Source organism: Berghia stephanieae, chromosome 15 (genome assembly GCF_034508935.2).
Source record: "Berghia stephanieae isolate SIO BIC M18660-M18661 chromosome 15, UCSD_Bste_1.3, whole genome shotgun sequence".
Taxonomy (NCBI): domain Eukaryota; kingdom Metazoa; phylum Mollusca; class Gastropoda; order Nudibranchia; family Aeolidiidae; genus Berghia; species Berghia stephanieae.
Window position 1 is genome coordinate 24257125 of NC_088374.1, and position 22500 is coordinate 24279624.

Consider the following 22500-nt stretch of genomic DNA (forward strand, 5'->3'; position numbering starts at 1 on the left):
TTTAACATTGTTGTATTGGACAATATTTTACGTCATTGTTTTGAGAGAGCATTACAACCATTATTCTATAATGAATTGGGTTATCAGACCTACAAATAAGTACACCTCCGTCATACCACAAAATCAGAGAATCAAACAGCAAAAACCACAAACAAACAAACAAACGCACAAACATACAAATATAACATTACGCAAACCAAACCAACCAACCAAACAAACAAAAAATCAGGTAAAACAAACAAAGAAATAAACAAAATTTCCACTGCCTACCATTTCTGTGAGGATTTCCTGCAGCTCGTCCTTCTGAAGGGATTCCATGCGCTAAAAATAGCAACACTGTCCATAAATATCTCATGACGATTGGTCCATTTTGGAAGATCATCTTTGCTTGTGTGACGACGTAGCTTCTCTTATCCAATCAGATTGTAGAAGACTATATATTTTTATTCCTATGATTATTATGACAATGCCGAGGTCTTCACGTACGTACTTTTGTCCGGTTGGTTTCTTGTTGTGTTCCTACGCTACGATGTGTAAACGTGTTGCTTTTCGGATCCATTCATTTTAAGGCGACATCACGAGTGTCTTATTTTGGTTGGGTTTTGTTTCATGTCAGAAGAAGACAAAAAAAGAAAGGCATTAAATATTGAGCTTTTATTGAGCTGTTATATCGCGCAATAACCACTAAACGTGTTCAAAGCGCTTTACAAGGGGTTTCTAGCCAACAGCAACATTTAACACGTAGGACGGGACATGACGCCTGTAAGGCGATATTACAATATTATTTCGGACAGAGGCAATGCTGTTAACGGCCAGGTACTCATTTTACACCTGAGGATGATGAGAGAATGTGAGTAAAGAGCCTTCTCCAAGGACTCAACTATGCGCCGAGCGAGGCTCGAACCCTGGACCTTCCAATCAGAAACCGAGTGTCATACCACAAGATCACATAGCCGCACATTAAATAAAATTCACTTAATTCATCCCATAGGGGGAATTTTTCTCTAGGTTCTAATCCTAGGCAAGACTGAAATAACCCAGGCGGCAGCCGCAGTGTAACGCCGCAAATTGAACTAGGGCGAGGTGACTTGTTAAATGGCTACATAGTGCAGCGGAGGGCGATCGAACTCGGTACCTTTCGGGTAGGGAAACAAAGACCCGCACCGCCGAGCCACGCTGGCCCCTAAATGTGACCCACCGTATCAAAGCGGTATTATGTCGGGATCCACTCGGTCAGGGAAATTGAATTCATAGCCACAAATATCCAACTTGGGTTTAATTTCTGTACGTTATGATGGAGTATAAAGACTATTTCTTGCATTGCATAAACTTCTAAGCTCCAATTTCTTATCATTCTATCTCTAAATTCACTTTTTGGGGTCTGAAGCATCCCGACATAATACCATTTTGATACGGTGGGTCACAAATGTGACGGATTACCTCAAGACAGGTATCAATTAGAGTTGAATAAGATGTAAGCTATACGATTCTTGCTCTCTTGCTATTTGGAATCGGATTCAATAGTCTGATCTCACGTCACCCAGCAACGGCGGCCATCGTGGTTTTAAACAAAGAAAATCGGTACTTTCTATTCTTCATGCTGGCTAGAACTTTTCATGTCTTGTGATCAGAATGTGTAAAAGTCAAAACATGATAAGATTTATAATGTTTTTTTTACCCCTCTGGATAAGCTTTTATTGTCGTCGGAGAAATATTTCATAAGGTCGTCCGCCATTGTTCCGATAGTTTAGAGCCAGTTACTAAGTTACCATGTGTCATTACGAGGGAAGTGACGTCACGACTGTTGAAGAATATTCCGGGCGTGTTCCCAACCGCTGCACGACATTGCGAATGCGCGTTGGGAACAGAGTTCGAATTCCAAAACGCAAGGGTGTAAAAAATCTTTTATTTATCTACCCCTCAGACTTTCTGATTTCGTTATCTCTGAGTAAAAGACATTTTCAAAACTATTTAAATGGTAGGCCTACTTCTTTTTTTCAAAAATTGAATTTTAGTGAACTTTTTTAACGCTTGATATTCCGACGCCAAAAATTATTTTTGTAAACTTGATATCATTACGCGTTACTATTTAGGGAGAGGGGTGGGAAAATAGGGATTTTATAGGGAATGAGATTAGCGGAAGAGTAGCGTCCCTTGATTGGACGTCACCTTACAGAGAGAACGTCAAATTGGTTTTGCGCATGCGTCTCTCTCGTCCTCGCTTTCGGTGGAGTGTCTCATGCCGCTTTCACCGGAAGCGAGGACGAGAGACGCATGCGCACAACCAACATGACGTTCTCTCTCTAATAACTTTTCCGCCGGTGACGTCCAATCGAGGGACGCTACTCTTCCGCTAATCTCATTCCCTATAGTTAATATTGACATGAGAGCCGAAATGACAATTCTACGGGTTTATTCATAGGGTTCATACAATTACCCATTTCGGTTTAAAGTAAACAAATAAATAAATAAATAGATAAATAAATAAATAAATAAATAAATAAACAAACAAACAAACAAACAAACAAAAAGGAAAAAAAAAACAAGCAAAAAAAAAAAAAACAAAAAAAAAAATAACAAGCAAAAAAAAACAAAAAAAACAAAAAACAAAAAAAACAAAAACAAAAAACAAACAAAAAAAAAAAAACCCAAATAACTAGAACTCAATATCCACTAAATTTTCTCAAGGCGCTTTACAAAAAATAGTAATATAGATAGTATGCAGATGACGTCACTCAGGCCTTTGTTATTGTTTTTGCCATCCGCGTTTGTGAGTTGTTCTCACTAAACTGTATTAACCAGATTATAAAAGTTCATGGTTACACAGAGTTTGTGTGTTGGTCCGTTATACTTCCGGATGGCAATGTTGTGAACTCCTTGGCCAAGCGCATTCTATCTATATCACCGTATTCTCATACCTTGGGAAAAAAATAAATACTGTAAATTTAAAAAGAATACACCAGTATATTATGGGCGGTCTCGATAGCTTAATTGATAGAGCACTCGCTTTATACACAAAAGGACCAAGACCGATCCAAGGTGAAGGCTGGGAGAGATTTTCAACCTCCCCCCCCCCCATCCCGCCTACCCCATGTCCATCCAACAGTGATTGAGTAGCTGGGTCTGTTGGATCTGGTGGAAAGTAATTTGTAATACACTAGCGTCCTATCGACATTCTAGCAAGAAATTACTATTGTCCATTTCACGTCATAGAAACCGGGATACACTCCTGCTCCAAGGGCCGACTGGCTCTAAACGACTACTTTCACATTATACAGATAGTATGCGCTTGGCTAAGAAACTCACAACATTGCCACCCGGGAGTATAACGGACCAACACACAAAACTATGTGTAAGCTTGAACGTTTATAGTAGTCTGGTTAATGCAGTTTGGTGAGAAGTACTCATAAACATGGATGGCAAATATAAAAACAAAACAAAAAAAAAAAAACAAAAAAAACAAAACAAACTGACTATTGAATCAACCTGTCTGATTATAGATAGAACGAAGTTGACGTCACTCGGGTCTTTGCTATTATTTTTGGCATCCATGTTTGTGAGTAATTCTCACTAAACTGTATTAACCAGACTGTAAACGTTGAAGGCTACACATAGTTTTGTGTGTTGTTCCGGTATACTTCCGGATGGCAATGTTGTGAATTTCTTAGGCAAGCGCATACTATCTATATAGATAGAACGAAGTTGACGTCACTCAGGTTTTTGTTATTTCTTTTTGCCATCCACGCTTATGATATGAGTAATTATCAGTAAACTGTATTATCCAGACTATAAAAACGTTCAAGGTTACACATAGTTTTGCGTGATCGTCCATTATACTTCCGGATGGCAATGTTGTGAGATTTTTTAGCCAAATGCATACTATAATATGGCTGAGAAGTTCACAACATTGCCATCCGGAAGTATAACGGACCAACATACAAAAAGTGTGTAACCATGAACTTTTATAGTCTGGATAATACAGTTTCGTGAGAGTTACTCATAAACGCGGATCGCAAAAAAAACAACAAAGACCCGAGTGACATCAACTTCATTATATGTACAATATGTTAAGATAAATTCTTGAACTGGGATCACTTTTTTTTTAAAAAATAAAGAAAGAAAGAATCCTCACAAAGAAAAAGTATGGATTAAAATCCAAAACATGACACGCCGAGGACAAAAAGTTGAAATCTGACTGGCCTTTCTTTGTCTATCGGAATAATTTTAAGGCTGAGTTTACAGTCATTGATGTAACTCGGGATCTGTCGGCACAGCGTGGGTCTGTAGGCACAGCGTGGGTCTGTCGGCACATCGTGGGTCTGTAGGCACAGCGTGGGTCTGTCGGCACAGCGTGGGTCTGTCGGCACATCGTGGGTCTGTCAGCACATCGTGGGTGTGTCGGCACAGCGTGGGTCTGTTGGCACAGCGTGGGTCTGTCGGCACAGCGTGGGTCTGTCGGCACATCGTGGGTCTGTCAGCACATCGTGGGTCTGTCGGCACAGCGTGGGTCCGTTGGCACAGCGTGGGTCTGTTGGCACAGCGTGGGTAGGTCAGTCGGCACAGAGTGGGTCTGTCGGCACAGCGTGGGTCTGTCGGCACAGCGTGGGTCTGTCGGCACAGCGTGGGTCTGTAGGCACAGAGTGGGTCTGTCGGCACAGCGTGGGTCTGTTGGCACAGCGTGGGTCTGTCGGCACAGCGTGGGTCTGTCAGCACAGCGTGGGCCTGTAGGCACAGAGTGGGTCTGTCGGCACAGAGTGGGTCTGTAGGCACAGCGTGGGTCTGTCGGCACAGCGTGGGTCTGTCAGCACAGCGTGGGTATATCGGTAGTACATACATGTCCTTACAGAGAGAACGTCAACATAGCATTGCTCATGGATCTCTCTTATAGGGAATGAGATTAGCGGAAGAGTAGCGTCCCTTGATTGGACGTTACCCATAGTCTGTGACATCACCGGCGGAAAAGTTATTAGAGAGAGAACGTCAACATAGCATTGCCCATGGATCTCTCTTATAGACAGTTCGAAGATGACGTCACTCATGTCTTTGTTATTGTTTTTTGCCATCCACGTTTATGAGTAATGCTCACTGAACTGTATTAACCTGACTATAAACGTTCATGGATACACACAGTTTTGTGTGTTGGTCCGTTATACTTCCGGATGACAATGTTATGAGCTTCTTAGCCAAGCGCATACTATCTATAAGGAATGAGATTAGCGGAAGAGTAGCTTCCCTTGATTGGACGTTACCCATAGTCTGTGACGTCACCGTGCGGAAAAGTTATTAGAGAGAGAACGTCATGTTGGTTGTGCGCATGCGTCTCTCGTCCTCGCTTCCGGTGAAAGCGGCTTGAGACACTTCAAAACCAAATTGACGTTCTCTCTGTAAGTTTACGTCCAATCAAGGGACGCTACTCTTCCGCTAATCTCATTCCCTATCAACCGATGAAATCTATAGATAGAATGCAGATGACGTCACTCAGGCCTTTGTTATTGTTTTTGCCATCCGCGTTTGTGAGTTGTTCTCACTAAACTGTATTAACCAGACTATAAAAGTTCATGGTTACACAGAGTTTGTGTGTTGGTCCGTTATACTTCCGGATGGCAATGTTGTGAACTCCTTGGCCAAGAGCATTCTATCTATCGTTTGGTGAATGAGAAATCACTTTTCAAAATGTTATTTTTAAAAATTGAGCTTTTATATAGTGCAATATCCACTACACGTGCTGAAGCGCTTTACAAGGGGTCCCTGACCAACAGCAACATTTAACATGGAAGACGGGACATGACGCCTGTTAGGCGATATAACAATTTTTTTTTCGGACAGAGACCACGCTGTTAATGGACAGGTACTCATTTTTCATCGGAGTACGGTGAGAGCATGTAAGTAAAGAGCCTTTTCCCAAGGACTCAACTATGCGCCGAGCGAGGCTCGAACCCAGGACCTTCCGATCCGAAAGCGAGTGTCATACCACTAGACCACATACACGGACAATATTATTTCATATATTATATACATGCTTTTATAAAATAGAAATATAACTAATAAACTATGGCCACATAGTATGGGCAGCATACAGAAGAACTTCGTGCGGCTATGTGGTTTAGTGGTATGACACTCGCTTTCGGATCGGAAGGTCCTGGGTTCGAGCCTCGCGTTCGACGCATAGATTAGTCCTTGGAAAAGGCTCTTTACTCATATTCTCTGACCGTACTCAGGTGTAAAATGAGTACCTGGCCGTTAACACCGTTGCCTTTGTCCGAAAAATTGTCATATCGCCTAACAGGCGTCATGTCCCGTCCTACATGTTAAATGTTGCTGTTGACCAGGGACCCCTTGTAAAGCGCTTTGAGCACATTTAGTGGATATTGCGCTATATAAAGCTCAATTTTATTTATTAATTTTATTAGAACTTGTGCATACTAGCCCAGGTTCCGTTTAATCGTGACCCCTGGATTAACTTACATCCACGAATCTTGTCACAACTCGGTGATAGGAATAGGGTCAATGAGAAGTGGGAACTACGTCATCGGTTTTGGGCTTGAACTGGCACTAGTTGGTTGTTGCCAGATGGACACGTACATGGCCAAAACTGGCTAAACGAGGAATCTAGTTTTTATTATAGATAGTATGCGCTTGGCTAAGAAGTTCACAACATTGCCATCCGGAAGTATAACGGACCAACACACAAAACTATGTGTAACCATGAACTTTCAGTCTTGTTAATAAAGTTTAGTGAGAATTACTCATAAACGTGGATGGCAAAAAAAATAATAAAGACCTGAGTGACGTCATCTTCAATCTATTTTTTAATAGAATAAAAATGGACGTCATTCAGAAATTTGTTATTGTTTTTTGCCATCGGCGTTTGTGAATGATTCTCACTAAACTGTATTATCCAGACTCTCAACGGTCAATGTTACACATAGTTTTGTGTGTTGGTCCGTTATTCTTCTGGATGGCAATGTTGTGAGCGTCTTAGCCAAGCGCATACTATCTATAGATAGTTCGAAGTTGACGTCACTCAGGTCTTTGTTATTGTTTAATGCCATCCGCGTTTATGAGTAATTCTCACCAAACTGTATTAACCCGACTATAAACGTTCATGGTAATACACTGTTTTGTGTTATGGTCCGTTATACTTCCGGATGGCAATGTTATGAGCTTCTTAGCCAAGCGCATATGTGACCCACCGTATCAAAGCGGTATTATGTCGGGATCCACTCGGTAAGGGAAATTGAATTCATAGCCACAAATATCTGACTTGGGTTTAATTTCTGTACGTTATGCTGGAGTATAAAGACTATTTCTTGCATTTCAAAAACTTCTAAGCTCCAATTTCTAATCATTCTATCTCTAAATTCACTTTTTGGGGTCTGAATCATCCCACATATTATCTATATCGGAATTATTTCAAGGTTGAGATTATACTTGTAGATTTAGCCTGGATATGTCGGTATAGGTAAATTACACACAACACCCGCCAGCCGGATGTAACGTAGCAACTCACAAAACTATGAGTAACGTTGAGCATTTATAGTCTGATTGATAGAGTAATTTAGTGAGAACTAATTTCCCAAAATATCTGTATAGATAGCTCGAAGATGACGTCATTCAGGTCTTTGTTATTGTTTTTTGCCATCCGCGTTTATGAGTAATGCTCACTGAATTGTATTAACCTGGCCATAAACGTTCATGGATACACACAGTTTTGTGTGTCGGTCCGTTATACTTCCGGGTGGCAATGTTATGAGTTTCTTTGTCAAGCGCATACTATCTATAAAAACAATGATAAAGAGCTGAGTGAAGTCAATTTGGTTCCTTCTATAGATGGAACGAAATTGACCTCACTCAGCTCTTTGGAATTGATTTTATACAGCCATTTTAATGATTAGTTCTCACTAAATTCTATCAATCAGACTATAAACGTCCAAGGTTGCAGACAGATTTGTGTTTCGCTAGGTTAAATCCGACTGGCGGATGTTTTCAATATTTTACCTAAACACATAGCATCATTTGAAGTGAATAAGAAATATTTAAAGAAGAAAAATAAAATAAAAATAAAAGCAACACCAAAAAAATAACCCCCTAAAAAGACCAAAAAAAAAAAAAAAAAAAAAAAAAATCAAAACAGACAACCAAAACTACCCCCCCCCTATAAAAAAAACAACAAAAAACAAAAACAAAACAAAAACAAGCAAATAACCCAAAAAACCCAACAAAAACAAACAAAAAAAAATACCGCAACAAAAACAAAACAAAACAAAACAAAAATAAAAAACCAAGCAAACATAACAACAACAATAAACATATATTTGATTCGTTTTTTTAAAAGAGCATTAAATAGTTTTTTTTTGGCAGGGTGAGTTTCTATAATTTGGCCACTTTTAAAGTCGAAATTGGCCTCGAGGAACTTTGGTTATCTCGCAGCAGCCCTCACTGGATCCGCGGCAGACATTTGCATGAAGATTTCTGACCTTATCCCGCGTCATTCCACTTTCAAAACACGCTCTCTCTCTTTGTTTATATATGAAAATTTACACACTACACATGACTATGATAAAGGTGAATGATGTTGTTGTTCTTCCACGGATCTTTGTGCGGCTACGTAGTCTAGTGGTATGACACTCGCTTTCGGATCGGAAGGTCCTGGGTTCGAGCTTCGGGCTCGGCGCATAGTTGAGTCCTTGGAAAAGGCTCTTTACTCACATTCTCTCATCGTACTCAGGTGTAAAATGAGTACCTGGCCGTTAACAGCGTTGTCTTTGTCCGAAAAATTGTAATATCGCCTAACAGGCGTCATGTCCCATCCTACATATTAAATGTTGCTATTGACCAGGGACCCTTGTAAAGCGCTTTGAGCAAATTTAGTGGATATTGCGCTATTAAAAAAAAGCTCAATTATTTGTCATTACTTTATTGATCAAGGGAGATGATCTACAGATAGAATGCAGTTGACGTCATTCGGGTCTTTGCTTTTCTTTTTTGCCATCCGGGTTTATGAGCAATTCTCACTAAACTGTATTATCCAGACTTTAAACGTTTGAGGTTACACATAGATTTGTGTGTTGGTCCGTTATTCTTCCGGATGGCAATGTTGTCAGTTTCTTATCCAAGTGCGTTCTATCTATAGATAGTGTGCGCTTGGCCAAGAAGCTCACAACATTGCCATCCGGAAGTATAACGGACCAACATTCAAAAACTGGGAGTAATATTGAACGTTTATAGTCCGGTTAATACAGTTTAGTGAGAATTGGATTCAATAGTCTGATGTCACGTCGCCCAGCAACGGCGGCTATCGTGGTTTTAAAAAGGAAAATCGAACCTTTTTATTCTTCATGCTGGCTAGAACTTTTCACATGTCATGTGCTCAGAATGTGTCAAAGTCAAAACATGATCAGATTGATAATGTTTGTTTTTTCTTCGGGATACGCTTTTATGCCCGTCGGAGAAATATTTCAAAACGGCGTCCGCCATTGTTCCGATTGTTTAGAGCCAGTTACTAAGTTACCATACGTCATTACGAGGGAAGTGACATTACGACTATTGAAGCGTATTACTCATAAACGTGGATGGCACACAAAGCAGTAACAAATTTATATCGGGTATTGTTGCCATACACTAATTTCTGAATTTCTGAAAATAATTAAGCAAATAAATAAATACTAAATAGGAAATAAAATGACATCACACAATGTAAACGTGCGGCTATGTGGTCTTGTGGTATGACACTCGCTTTCGGATCGGAAGGTCCTGGGTTCGGGCCTCGCGCTCGGCGCATAATTGAGTCCTTGGAAAGGCTCTTTACTCACTTTCTCTCACCGTACTCGGGTGTAAAATGAGTACCTGGCTGTTAACAGCGTTGTCTTTGTCCGAAAAATTGTAATATCGCCTAACAGGCGGCATGTCCCGTCCTACATGTTAAATGTTGCTGTTGACCAGGGACCCCTTGTAAATCGCTTTGACCACATGTAGTGGATATTGCGCTATATAAAGCTCAATTTTTAATTTTTAAACATTTTTTTTAAACCAGCAAAAAGCTTAACAAGACTAAACCCATGAATAAAAGACTTCTCTAGATTTAGTTTAGATAATATAATCTATTGAGGTCATTGGGTCAAAGAAACACAAACTAAAATCTCACAATTCTAAAAATAATTACAATCTTTAAATCACTTTATTTATTTAGATCTAGTCCTCTCATTTCAAACTATAATTTTTTTTTTTTTGTGTATTTGTACGATTGATATAGCCGGAAGAAATGATGTGTATTTTATTTAAACACATACCATCAACACTCAAATGTATGTTTACCGACTTGAGACAGGGAATGAGATTAGCGGAAGAGTAGCGTCCCTTGATTGGACGTCACCCATAGTCTGTGACGTCACCGTCGGAAAGTTATTAGAGAGAGAACGTCATGTTGGTTGTGCGCATGCGTCTCTCGTCCTCGCTTCCCGGGGGGGGGGGGGGGGGGAGGGGAGGGGAGGGGGGGGGAAAGGGTGGAGGCGGGGGGGGGGGAAGGGGGGAGGGGGGGGGAGGGGGGAGGCGGGGGGGGGGGGGAGAGAGGGAGGAGGGGTAAAATGGGGTCGGAAAGGCGGGGGGGGGGGGGGGGAGGGTTATTTGGCCTTTTGCGTTTTGAGCTTGAATAACCCTCCCCCCTCCCTCCCCTTCTCGACCCCATTATACCCCCCTCCCCCTCTTCCCCCCTCCGCCTCCTCCCCCCTTCCCCCCTCCCCCCCCGCCTCCCCACGCAACCACATTCAACAACAATATCACACACACATGTACACACCACATACAACACACCTACACACATACACACACATACACACATACACACACACACACTCATAATATAAGCAATGAGAGCACATCACAACAATGCCAATACACATCAACACTAATCACCACTACACAACGAAACCAAGATCAAGCAATTAGTTTGGAGTAACAAATTTTCTGCGGACATTACTAAGGATTAAGCCGACTGAGGACGTGTAAAGAGACAGAGAAACGAATCGTCTCGGCCACAAAAAATGTGAGTGACAATTTGTATTCTATATATATATATATATATATATATATATATATATATATATATATATATATATATATATATATATATATATATATATATATATTCACAAAATATTGGGTAAGTGACCAGTTAAGTAGGAATACTAATCGCCGACCCAATGTATTGAACTATCGGGGGCTACTACACCGTCTGCCTTCACGGACGCTACGCCACTGAATAATATCGTTTTAACGACAGAGGAGTGACAAATACAAATAACATATTTACACAAGTTAAGGTAAGTAACCATTGAAATATTTTTTTTAATAAAAAAAAAATTAATTCCCTTTATTCATCCCAAAGGACAAATTTGTCTCTAGGGTCTATTCCTAGGGAAGACTGGAAATGCCCATGCTCTATCCGCAGTCAGCGTCGCAAATTGAGCTAGGGCGAGGTGACTTGCTCAAGGCCACACAGTGCATCGGTGGGTGATCGAACTCGGTTCCTTCCGGGTACGAAGCAAAGACCGTACCGCTGAGCCACGCTGCCCCCTGAAATGTGACCCATCGTCTCAAAACGGTATTATGTCGGAACGAACCAGATACTTAAAAGCCGAATTAAATGTTAAACTGGTCAAACATATAAATTGTAGGCATTAGCATCCTAATATATGGTATCCATTCTCCTCAATAAAACATACAAACTCAACACAAGTCTGATATTTCTGGCTATAAATTCAATTTTCAACATCTTAACCATCCCGACTTAATACCGTTTTGAGGCGAAGGGTCACAAATATGAATACGAATCTTCGGAGAAAGCGATACCCCTAACCCCATGTACCAACCAACCAGCCAGGCTTAGAACTACATTTATCATCTTCAAGACGGTACGCCACTGAATAGTGCTATTTTATAACGATGGATTTATAGAATTTGAGTGAGTAACTATTGAAATAGGAATAAGAATGGTCGGAGAAAGCAATATCTCTTAACCCTCTCCGTACCACTTGTAGCAAAATCGTCACATTTTTTTTACGACACAATATACATTTCTTTTTACTTTTTCAGATTTATTTTGTACATCACAAACATTTAGGAATGATCTTTGTTTAATTAATAAAAATATAAAGTTGTTTTGTGGAGAGCTTATTTGAGTTTTAAAAAATAAATTTTTCTGCTGGGTAAGCCTGCAATTTTGGGAAAATACTGAAAATGATCGGTAAAGAGAGCGTTAACCCGACGTGTAAATATATGCAGGTCTGACCTCCGAACCCGCTTATCGACTTTGTTTAACATTGTTGCAAAAAGGATAATATTTTGAGTCATCTTTTTGAGATTGTGATTACAATAATTAGCCCATAAGGAATTGGGTTATCAGGCCTGCAAACAAGTGCCCGTTGTCCTAACCCCATGCAACAAACTAACGGGGGGCACTACATCGTCTCTCTTCAAGGACGCTACGCCACTGAATAATAAATACCGTTTTGTGACAATGGGTTAGTGAATCAAAATGATACATATTAATCTGCTGGAAGTTGTGGACTGTAAAAAGTAATAAACAAAAATGAATATAACAGATACCAAAAAGAAAAAAAAGAACATTATACCAAACATGCAACGTTTCGGGCTCAAAACCCTTCTTCAGCCAACAACAAAAAACAATGAAACATCAATACATTTCTTTAAAAAAAAACAACTTTTCAAAGACATGTTTGGCATGTGAGATTTTTTCTTTTTGCTAATGTGTTTAATTTTTATTGGTTTATTTTTAGTTGTTGTTGTTATTGTTGGCCGAAGAAGGGTTTTGAGCCCGAAACGCTCCGTGTTTTGTATAATTTTATTCTATTTGAAGCTGATATATATATATATTTTTGCTTATCAAATAATATCTTTACAAAAGTTTGAGTAAGTAGCCAGTGAAATACGAATAAAAATCGTCCGAGAATGCGATATCTCCTAGGCCCATGTACCAGACAACCGGGCTGACCTCATCGCCTGCCTTCAGGGACACCACTGTACTGACAGAGGACTGGTCGTAGAATACGTTGTCGTAGGCGTACATCGTGGCTACTTTATGTCCGTTCACCTGGAGGTGGATGTCCAGTCGGCCTGGGGGAGAGAAAAAAACAAACCATCAACTAAACAACAAGAACAAAAACACAAACAAAAAAAAAACCCCAACAGACTCCATAAGTTGTAAGCTGAGTGCATTCATGTTCATGTGTGTATTGATGGTATGTGTTTAAATAAAATACACACCATTTCTTTTTTCTGAGTAATAATTGTGACCCTCCGTCTCAAAACGGTATTATGTCGGGATGATTCAGACCCCAACAAGTGAATTAAGAGATAGAATGATGAGAAATTGGACCTTAGTGTTTTTGCAATGCAAGAAATAGTCTTTATACTCCAGCATAGCGTACAGAAATTAAACCCAAGTTGGATATTTGTGGCTATGAATTCAATTTCCCTTACCGAGTGGATCCCGACATAATACCGCTTTGATACGGTGGGTCACAATTATGAAAAAGTTACATAAGGCGTCATAAATATTTCAATAGTTGAATGTATAGGGAGTTTCTTTGGAATACGGGATGTAATAGAGTGAGGAAGGATGATCTTTATTGACGACCAGCATAATATATTTAGATTATAAAATAAGATGCCATCACTGTGAAACCAGAAGATAAAAGATTAATTACACAAAGAATGTATTCAATCCCTTGTAAGAGTGGTTTTACACTTCCAGTGATATAATAGATAGTATGCCCTTGGCTAAGAAGCCCATAACATTGCCATCCGGAAGTATAACGGACCAACACACAAAACTGTGTGTATCCATGAACGTTTATAGTCGGGGCAATACAGTTCAGTGAGCATTACTCATAAACGCGGATGGCAAAAAACAATAACCAAGACCTGAGTGATGTCATCTTCGACCTATCTATAGGAACCAGTTTTTCAACACCACTCTTTCCCCCCCCCCTTTTGTGAATCATTTTCACAATACTTACTATTGCTGTAGGACATGACAACGAGATGGAAGACGTAAATCCCCGACTTACTATTGCTGTAGGACATGACAACGAGATGGAAGACGTAAATCCCCGACTTACTATTGCTGTAGGACATGACAACGAGGTGGAAGACGTAAAGCCACGACTTACTATTGCTGTAGGACATGACAACGAGATGGAAGACGTAAAGCCCCGACTTACTATTGCTGTAGGACATGACAACGAGATGGAAGACGTAAAGCCCCGACTTACTATTGTTGTAGGACATGACAACGAGATGGAAGACGTAAAGCCCCGACTTACTATTGCTGTAGGACATGACAACGAGATGGAAGACGTAAAGCCCCGACTTACTATTGCTGTAGGACATGACAACGAGATGGAAGACGTAAAGCCCCGACTTACTATTGCTGTAGGACATGACAACGAGATGGAAGACGTAAAGCCCCGACTACTATTGCTGTAGGACATGACAACGAGATGGAAGACGTAAAGCCCCGACTTACTATTGCTGTAGGACATGACAACGAGATGGAAGACGTAAAGCCCGACTTACTTTTGCTGTAGGACATGACAACGAGATGGAGACGTAAGCCCCGACCTACTATTGCTGTAGGACATGACAACGAGATGGAAGACGTAAAGCCCCGACTTACTATTGCTGTAGGACATGACAACGAGATGGAAGACGTAAAGCCCCGACTTACTATTGCTGTAGGACATGACAACGAGATGGAAGACGTAAAGTCCGACTTACTATTGCTGTAGGACATGACAACGAGATGGAAGACGTAAAGCCCCGACCGTGGCGCTGTAAACACACCGATTTTCGGGTCGTAGGAATCACCGATGTTTAAAATTGGATTGCTGAACAGGATTGTGTCCCCAGCCTGAAATGTATCTTTCTTCTTGTAGCTGTAGCTGAAGGCTGTTGTGAAGGAATCTGAAGATGGAAAGAAAATTCATTTTTATAAGGTGAACCGTAGCCCTAACCCTAACCCTAACCCTAACCCTAGCCCTAACCTTTGTTAATTATAACAAGTCAAATTGATACTTCTTCAAGTACCAATTCTGTGCCAGACATCGGCAATCATGGTACGCCATTCATCTCTCTGATCAGATAACCTCAGAAAAAAACTAATATTACTCTTCTATTTCTTTGTAACCCAGCTGTTCAAACTATTCAAACATGTTTTTCTTGGTCTACCTTCACTCTTTTTATCTTCTATTTTTCATGTGAGATCAAGATGTTCAATACAATTATGTCGATTTAGGTGCCCTGAAAAAATTGTTTGTCTTTTGCCTATTGTACGAATTAGTAACCTGTTAGTTTGAGCTTTCTCTAATACTTTTTCATTAGTTTTATTCTCTGTCCATGCTATTTTTATCATCCTTCTAAGAAACTACATCTCTGCTGCTTGCAGTTTCATTCAATATCTTCTGTAATTGTCCAACTTTCATAGCCAAATATTAATACTGACCATACATAGGCCTTCAAAACCCTAAGTGATATTAAACTGGTAAAAGCTTTGTGATCTTGTGGTATGGCACTCTCTTTGGCATTGGAAGGTCCTGGGTTCGAGCCTCGCTCGGCGCATAGTTGTTGAGTCCTTAGAAAAGACTCTCACCGTGCATTACTTATTTCAACACACTCGATTCGTTTGCCACAAGAAAGTTTCCCAATAAACGAACTTACCTGTTATATTTCGTTCGTGAAGAGCATTCTCCAAAATGTCCATTCTGCTCTCTTGAAATCTGTTGGCCTCGCTTTGATTCTTCAATCCATTTTCTTGTCTCTGAAGACGATCCTCCAGAGAACGTATCGTGTTGTCCTGTCCTTTCACAGCATTGCTTTGGGCAGAGAGATCATTCTCCAGTGTGTTTAGCTTTGTATCGTGATCTTTAACTGCTATGTTCTGATTCGTCAACTGACTTTGTAAGAAATTAAATTTGTTTTCGTTATTTTTCACGTCACCGTTTTGTTTATTTAGTTGACTTTCTAACGCGTTAAGTTTTGCTCCCTGATTATTTACTGTGTTATTTTGTTTTAAAGTTGACTTTCCAACGTGCTGATTTTGGTATCTTGACTTTTCATTGCGTTAGTTTGGTCCTTTAATTGACTTTCTAATCCATTGAGTTTAGTATTTTGTGTAGACATTGCATTATTCTGCTTCGATAATTGACTTTCTAAATTGCTAATTTTGCTTCCTTGATCCTTAACTCTCGTTTCTTGATTATTAAATTGACTTTCCAATGATATCATTTTCTTGTTCTGATTGTTTATCTCATTCGTATGGTTCAATAATTGACTTTTTGTTGTCAATAGTTGACTTTCCACATTTTCAATTTTAATTTCGTTATCTGACACTGTATTGTTCTGGTTTTTGAGTTGACTTTCTAGATAGTCAATTTTATTGCTTTGATTTTTGATCGAGTTATTTTGGTTTTTCACTTGACTTTCTAAAGCATTTAATTTATTTCCATGATTTATGGCATCGTTTGATTGATTTTTTAACTAATCATTCATGGCGATTAATTGACTTTTCAAATTGTCAATTTTATTGTTTTGACGTTGTATTGAATTATTATAGTTAGTCAACTGATTACTTAAATCGTTTATTCCATTTTTATTATTCGTCATTGTTTTATTTAGGTCCGTCAATTGACTTTCCAATCTGTTAGTTTCATTTTGCTGACTTTTCGCAATGTTGGTATTGTTCATTAGTTGACTTTCTAATTTTTGAATTTTTACATCATGCCGATTAAATTCCTTTGTTTGGTTAGTTAATTGATCCTCAGTCTTTACTAATAGTTTATCAATTAAGTCAATGTTGTGTCTATTATTCCCAACTTCTTTACTTTGATTTCTTAACTGGTTTTCTAGAGCATTCATCTTGTATTCCTGGGTCTTTATTTCGTTGGTCTGGTTCGTAAGTTGACTTTCTAACTTGTTAACTTTAAGCTGTTGATATGTAATTGTGATGTTTTGATTTTTGAGTTGAGTTTCGAAAGAGTTGATTTTGTTTTCCTGTTGGTTTTCCTTATTGGTTTGATTTTTCAATTGACTTTCTATTGAGTTAATATTATTTTCTTGTTTACTTAACGTGTTGTTTTGTTTAGATAATTGACTTTTTAATTCATCAATTTTGGTTTGTTGGATGTTTATTGTATTATTGTGATTTGCAAATTGACCTTTCAGTGAATTAAGTTCATCTCCCTGAGTCTTGACTAATTTTGTTTGGTTGAGTAATTGACTTTCCAACGAGTCAATTTTGTCTCCTTGATCTTTAGATTTGTTGTATTGCTTCATGAATTGACTTTCTAAATCGTCAGTTTTTGATTTTTGATTGTTAACTTTATCAGTTTGGTTCATTAACTTGTCCTGCGTTGTCTTTAATTGATTTCCTAAATTACTAATTTGATTTTCCTGCATTTGAATTGTCGAATTTTGAATTTGAACTTGACTTTCCAATTTGCCAATTTTTGTATCTTGATTCTGGACAACAATGCTTTGGTTTTTCAATTGTTTGCTTGTGTCCATAAATTGATTTTCTAATGTATCAATTTTGTTCTGTTGATTATTTAACGTGTTGCTTTGATTTAAAAGTTGACTTTCCAAATTATCCATGTTTGTTTGTTGAGATTTGACCTTTCTAGTATCATTTCTAAGCTGATCTCTTGTATCTTTAAGTTGACTTTCTAACGCATTCATTTTATCATTTTGAAAATTTGTCCGATTTAAAAATCTATCTTTCACGTCTTTTAACTCATTTTCCAAAGCGTTCAATTTATTATCCTGATTTTTCGCAATCTTTGATTGGTTTATAAATTTATCTCGCGTGTCCAATAACTCACTTTTTAATGAGTCTAATTTATTTTTCTGATTTGTTGTTTGGTTTCTCAGCTCATCCTTCGTGTCCAACATCTCACTTTCTAACGCCTTAATTTTGTTTCGTTGATCTGTCGTAACGTCAGTTTGATTTTTTATTTGACTTTCTATTGAGTCGAGTTTTCTTCCTTGATTCGTCATCGCGTTTGTTTGATTGGATAGGGAATCCTTTTTGTCGAGTAGTTGACCTTCTAATGTGTCAAGTTTGCGTCTCTGATCGATTGATGTGTTGTTGGTGTTGATTAGCTGATCTTCTAGCGTCGAGACTCAATCCAGTAGGTACATCACGACACTTGTAAGGTCACGATCTGAAACACACAATAAAGGGGTGGGGGTGGGAGTAGGGTGGAGGATTGCATTGGGATTAGGAAATTTGATATTTACAATGATAATCATAGTAATATAAATAATAATAATAATGATGATGATGTTAATAATAATGATAATAATAATAATAATAATAATAATAATAATAATAATAATAATAATAATAACAATAATAATAATAATAACAATAATAATAATAATAATAATAATAATAATAATAATAATAATAATAATAATAATAATAATAATAATAATAATAATAATAATAATAGTAATACTACTACTACTACTACTACTACTACTACTACTACTACTACTACTACTACTACTACTACTACTACTACTACTACTACTACTACTACTACTACTACTACTACTACTACTACTACTACTACTACTACTACTACTACTACTACTACTACTACCACTACTACTGCTGCTACTACTACTACTACTTACTACTACTACTACTACTACTACTACTACTACTACTACTACACTACTACTAATAATAATAATAATAATAATAATAATAATAATAATAATGATAATAGTAGAGAGGAAAGAGAGAGAGAGAGAGAGAGGAGAGAGGAGAGGAGAGAGAGAGAGAGAGAGAGAGAGAGAGAGGTGTCTGTTCAATGTTATAGTTATCATATAACGTTATGACAAGTGTAACTAAATGACAAATTGCCATATTTGTGGACAATAAAGATCTATTATTATTATTATTATTACTACTACTACTACTACTACTACTACTACTACTACTACTACTACTACTACTACTACTACTACTACTACTACTACTACTACTACTACTACTACTACCCCTCCTCCTCCTGCTACTACTACTACTACTACTACTACTACTACTACTACTACAAACTACTACTACTACTACTACTACTACTACTACTATAATAATAATAATAATAATAATAATAATAATAATAATAATAATAATACTAATAATAATAATAATAATAATAATAGTAATAAGATTGAGGTTGCTGCTGTTGCTGCAGCTGATGATGATGATAATGAAGATGATGATGAAGATGATGGTGAAGATGATGATTATGATGATGACGATGTTGATAATAGTGATGATAATAATACTAATGATAATAAATTTCAGACGTAATATGAGTCTAAGAGATTTCAGTTATCAATTTATCTGAATATTTAGTTTTTCTATTGTTCTTTCAGATCTCTATCCATTCATTCATTATCTAAGTATGCATTTTATCTGCTTTATGAAATGGAACTTTGGCTCAATATGAATAGTCAGAGTTTACAATTGCTAAGAGTGACACATAACTGGATTCTAGAATTTACAAGGGCTAAGAGTCACACACGGGAGGCCTTCCGTAAGCTTTTCGTTCTAAGGGAAATAACCCAAGTAGTCTTATAACCCTATCTATTCATTAATTCTTTTTTTTTTCTATTCATTCATCTATCAATCTATTAATTAATCGTATATTTATAATAATGTGTCTTTCTTATTAAAAAAGAAGAAGTTATTAGTGTCTCACGTTCCACTGTGAGATTTCCACTGGCTCTGTCCTCCTGTAGAATCCCAGATGACTGAAGGTAATACATCAAACAGGTCTAGTTGCCAGAATCGCCTTTCAAAGGTTGAGTTAGTGTCAGTCGAAGGTAGCTCTTGTTACTGGTTACGTCTATCAGTCCGTATGCCTGAGGGTGTCAATCAGAAATTATATTTGTGATTCGCTGTTTTAACAATGCGGCTGTGTGGTCTAGTTGGAAGGCACTCGCTTTCGGATCAGAAGGTCCTGAAGTCGAGCCTAGCTCGGCGCATTTTTGAGTCCATGGAAAAGGCTCTTTACTCACATTCGCTGAGTGTACTCAGGTGTAAAATGAGTATCATTTCGGTCTAAGGGAAACAACCCAAGTATTCTTCTAACTAACCTTAAGAAAAACCAAAAAGAAACCCAACTTATTAACTTTTAACTAACCCAAATAAGAAAAATAAAAACCATCGGACCTTTAGTAAGACTTATAACCAACTAATCGAAAAAAAAACCAAACCCAAAAAAAAAAACCCTAGGACTGCTTTGTACTACCTTTTAAATTCAACGACAAAATGGCGGCGGATAACCAAAACAATGGTTATGTTAGGAAATTTCAAACTTTTGCCCATCTATCAAGGTTTGCTCTAGAGTTTTAAAATGCTACTATATATTAATAATTTGAATTAATAAACCCATGACAAAAGATCCACAGTGAAAATACTAATTGAAAAAGATGCTACACCAAGGATCTTACGGGATTTCTTCCTCACGCATACCTGGATTCTGGAATTTATTCCCGCGCTGAGCGAGACTTGAGAATTTTGTCGTAAAACAACTATGGGTTTCCCGCCATCTTTGGAAACCTCAATCACTATGATGTCCTTGACCTTGCCGGAAGCGTGGTCTTGAACACACGAAATATTGACGTCACCAGGGACCACTCCTTTGTAAACATCCGGGTTTATCTCAATCTTGATGGAGGAAACTTTGGAAAAAAAAATTAAAATTCGAAGATTACCTTAAAATGTGACCCACCGTATCAATTCGGTATTATGTCGGGATCCATTCGGTAAGGGAAATTGAATTCATAGCCACAAATATCCAACTTGGGTTTAATTTCTGTACGTTATGGTGGAGTATAAAGACTATTTCTTGCATTGCAAAAACTTCTAAGCTCCAATTTCTCATCAATCTCTCTCTAAATTCACTTTTTGGGGTCTGAATCATCCCGACATTATACCGTTTTGAGACGGAGGGTCACAAATGGAATAAGATGATTATTGAAGAGTTGCCTACTTGAAATTTAAAAAAAATCGTAGTTTTCAAGGGAAAAAAAAGTCACCTTAAATAGCTTACAAATAACTTATTTCCACTCAGCACGCTCCAATAATGCTCCAAATTCGTTTTAAAACAATCAAGGAACTAAACGACCTTTTTCAACAAGATTTATTGCGTCAAAGAGGCGAATGAATGCAGTTCTGTAGCTGGAGCCAAATTTCGTATTTGTACGAAATGTTCGTAGTACTAGGTATGTCCGACTGATATTGTTGACTGGTTTGACTTGCCGCCTTTCGCATACAAGTGATACGATTGGGACGCCTCGGTCGCATCATCTGTCCTCTGTGTGATATTCCATCACTTGTCATATATTCAAACACAGTGCGGCTATCTGGTCTTGTGGTATGACATTCGCTTTCGGAACGGAAGGTCCTAGCTTCCAGCCTTGCTCAACGCATAGTTGAGCCGTACTTAGGTGTAAAATAAGTACCTGGCTGTTAACAACGACAAAAAAATAATTAAATTGTAATATCGCCTAACAAGCGTCATGTCCAGTCCTACATGTTAAGTGTTGCTTTTGGCTAGGGACCCCTTGTAAAGCGTTTTGAGCACGTTTAGTGGATATTGCGCTATATAAAAGCTCATTAAAAAATACTACATACTTACCAAGTTCAAAATTCCACCAGAAAAAAACAGTGAAGAGGAATGCACCAAATCTATATGGAGACCTCATACTGGTAATTGGACGACCTGCCATCAAGCCTCGTGCCTGCAATATATTAATGTATTTATTATAATCACGAGGAAATATATGACCCCTCGTCTCAAAACGGTATTAAGTGGGGATGATTAAGATGTCGAAAATGGAATTCGTAGCCAGAAATATCAGACTTCTGTTGAGTTTGTATGTTTTATTGAGGAGAACGAATACCATATTTCAGGTTGCTGAATACCAATAGTTCATATATTTGACCAGTTTAACTTTAATTTGACTTTTTTAGCATCTGGTCCATCCCGATATAATACCGTTCGGAGACGTTGAGTCACAAATTGGAGAAAAATTCTACGTGGACTTATTAGAAGGTCTGATAACCCAATTCGTAATGGAGAATTATTCCTTGTTGTAATGGAAATCACAGAAAATGACGCAAAATTTTGTCCATTACAAGAGTGTACAACTAGGCCCATAACAGGGTTTAGATGTCAGACCTGCATATATGTGACCCCTCGGCTCAAAACGGTATTAAGTCGGGATGATTAAGATGCTGAAAATGGAATTTGTAGCCAGAAATATCATGCTTAATTTGAGTGTATATGCTTTATAGAGGAGAAGGAATATCATATTTTACTGTGGTAAATACCAACGTTTTATATTTTTGACCAGTTTAACTATAATTTGACTTTTTAGCATCTGGTTCAACACGAACAAATA

The 22500-nt window shown here is 38.2% G+C and overlaps 5 protein-coding genes across 6 annotated transcripts in view; 1 reads left to right on the plus strand and 4 right to left on the minus strand.

The window, feature by feature from the left end:
* LOC144960509 (uncharacterized) overlaps positions 1–4205 on the minus strand; it is a 13124-nt gene extending 8919 nt beyond the window's left edge. The window contains exons 1-2 of the mRNA XM_078893688.1: positions 4133–4205; positions 271–585 (exon numbers count right to left, since the gene is read on the minus strand). Of these exons, the coding sequence (XP_078749814.1) occupies positions 271–382 (112 nt within the window). The 5' untranslated portion in view covers positions 383–585; positions 4133–4205. The remainder of the gene's footprint in view (positions 1–270; positions 586–4132) is intronic.
* LOC144960241 (NXPE family member 4-like) overlaps positions 1–22500 on the plus strand; it is a 384922-nt gene that overhangs the window by 266096 nt on the left and 96326 nt on the right. The gene's annotated exons all lie outside the window — the stretch shown is intronic.
* Positions 12072–17959, minus strand: LOC144960530 (complement C1q tumor necrosis factor-related protein 3-like). The gene is made up of 3 exons (XM_078893721.1): positions 15736–17959; positions 14797–14982; positions 12072–13131 (listed from the first exon to the last, which is right to left on the minus strand). The coding sequence occupies exons 1-3, from the start codon at positions 15776–15778 to the stop codon at positions 12914–12916; spliced, it is 447 nt and encodes a 148-aa protein (XP_078749847.1). The 5' UTR covers positions 15779–17959; the 3' UTR covers positions 12072–12913.
* On the minus strand, positions 16555–18230 carry LOC144960529 (uncharacterized). The gene has a single exon (XM_078893719.1). It carries the CDS (start codon positions 18067–18069, stop codon positions 16555–16557), a length of 1515 nt encoding a protein of 504 aa, XP_078749845.1. The 5' UTR covers positions 18070–18230.
* Positions 19797–21813, minus strand: LOC144960531 (uncharacterized). The gene is made up of 3 exons (XM_078893722.1): positions 21735–21813; positions 20567–20775; positions 19797–19953 (listed from the first exon to the last, which is right to left on the minus strand). The coding sequence occupies exons 1-3, from the start codon at positions 21799–21801 to the stop codon at positions 19867–19869; spliced, it is 363 nt and encodes a 120-aa protein (XP_078749848.1). The 5' UTR covers positions 21802–21813; the 3' UTR covers positions 19797–19866.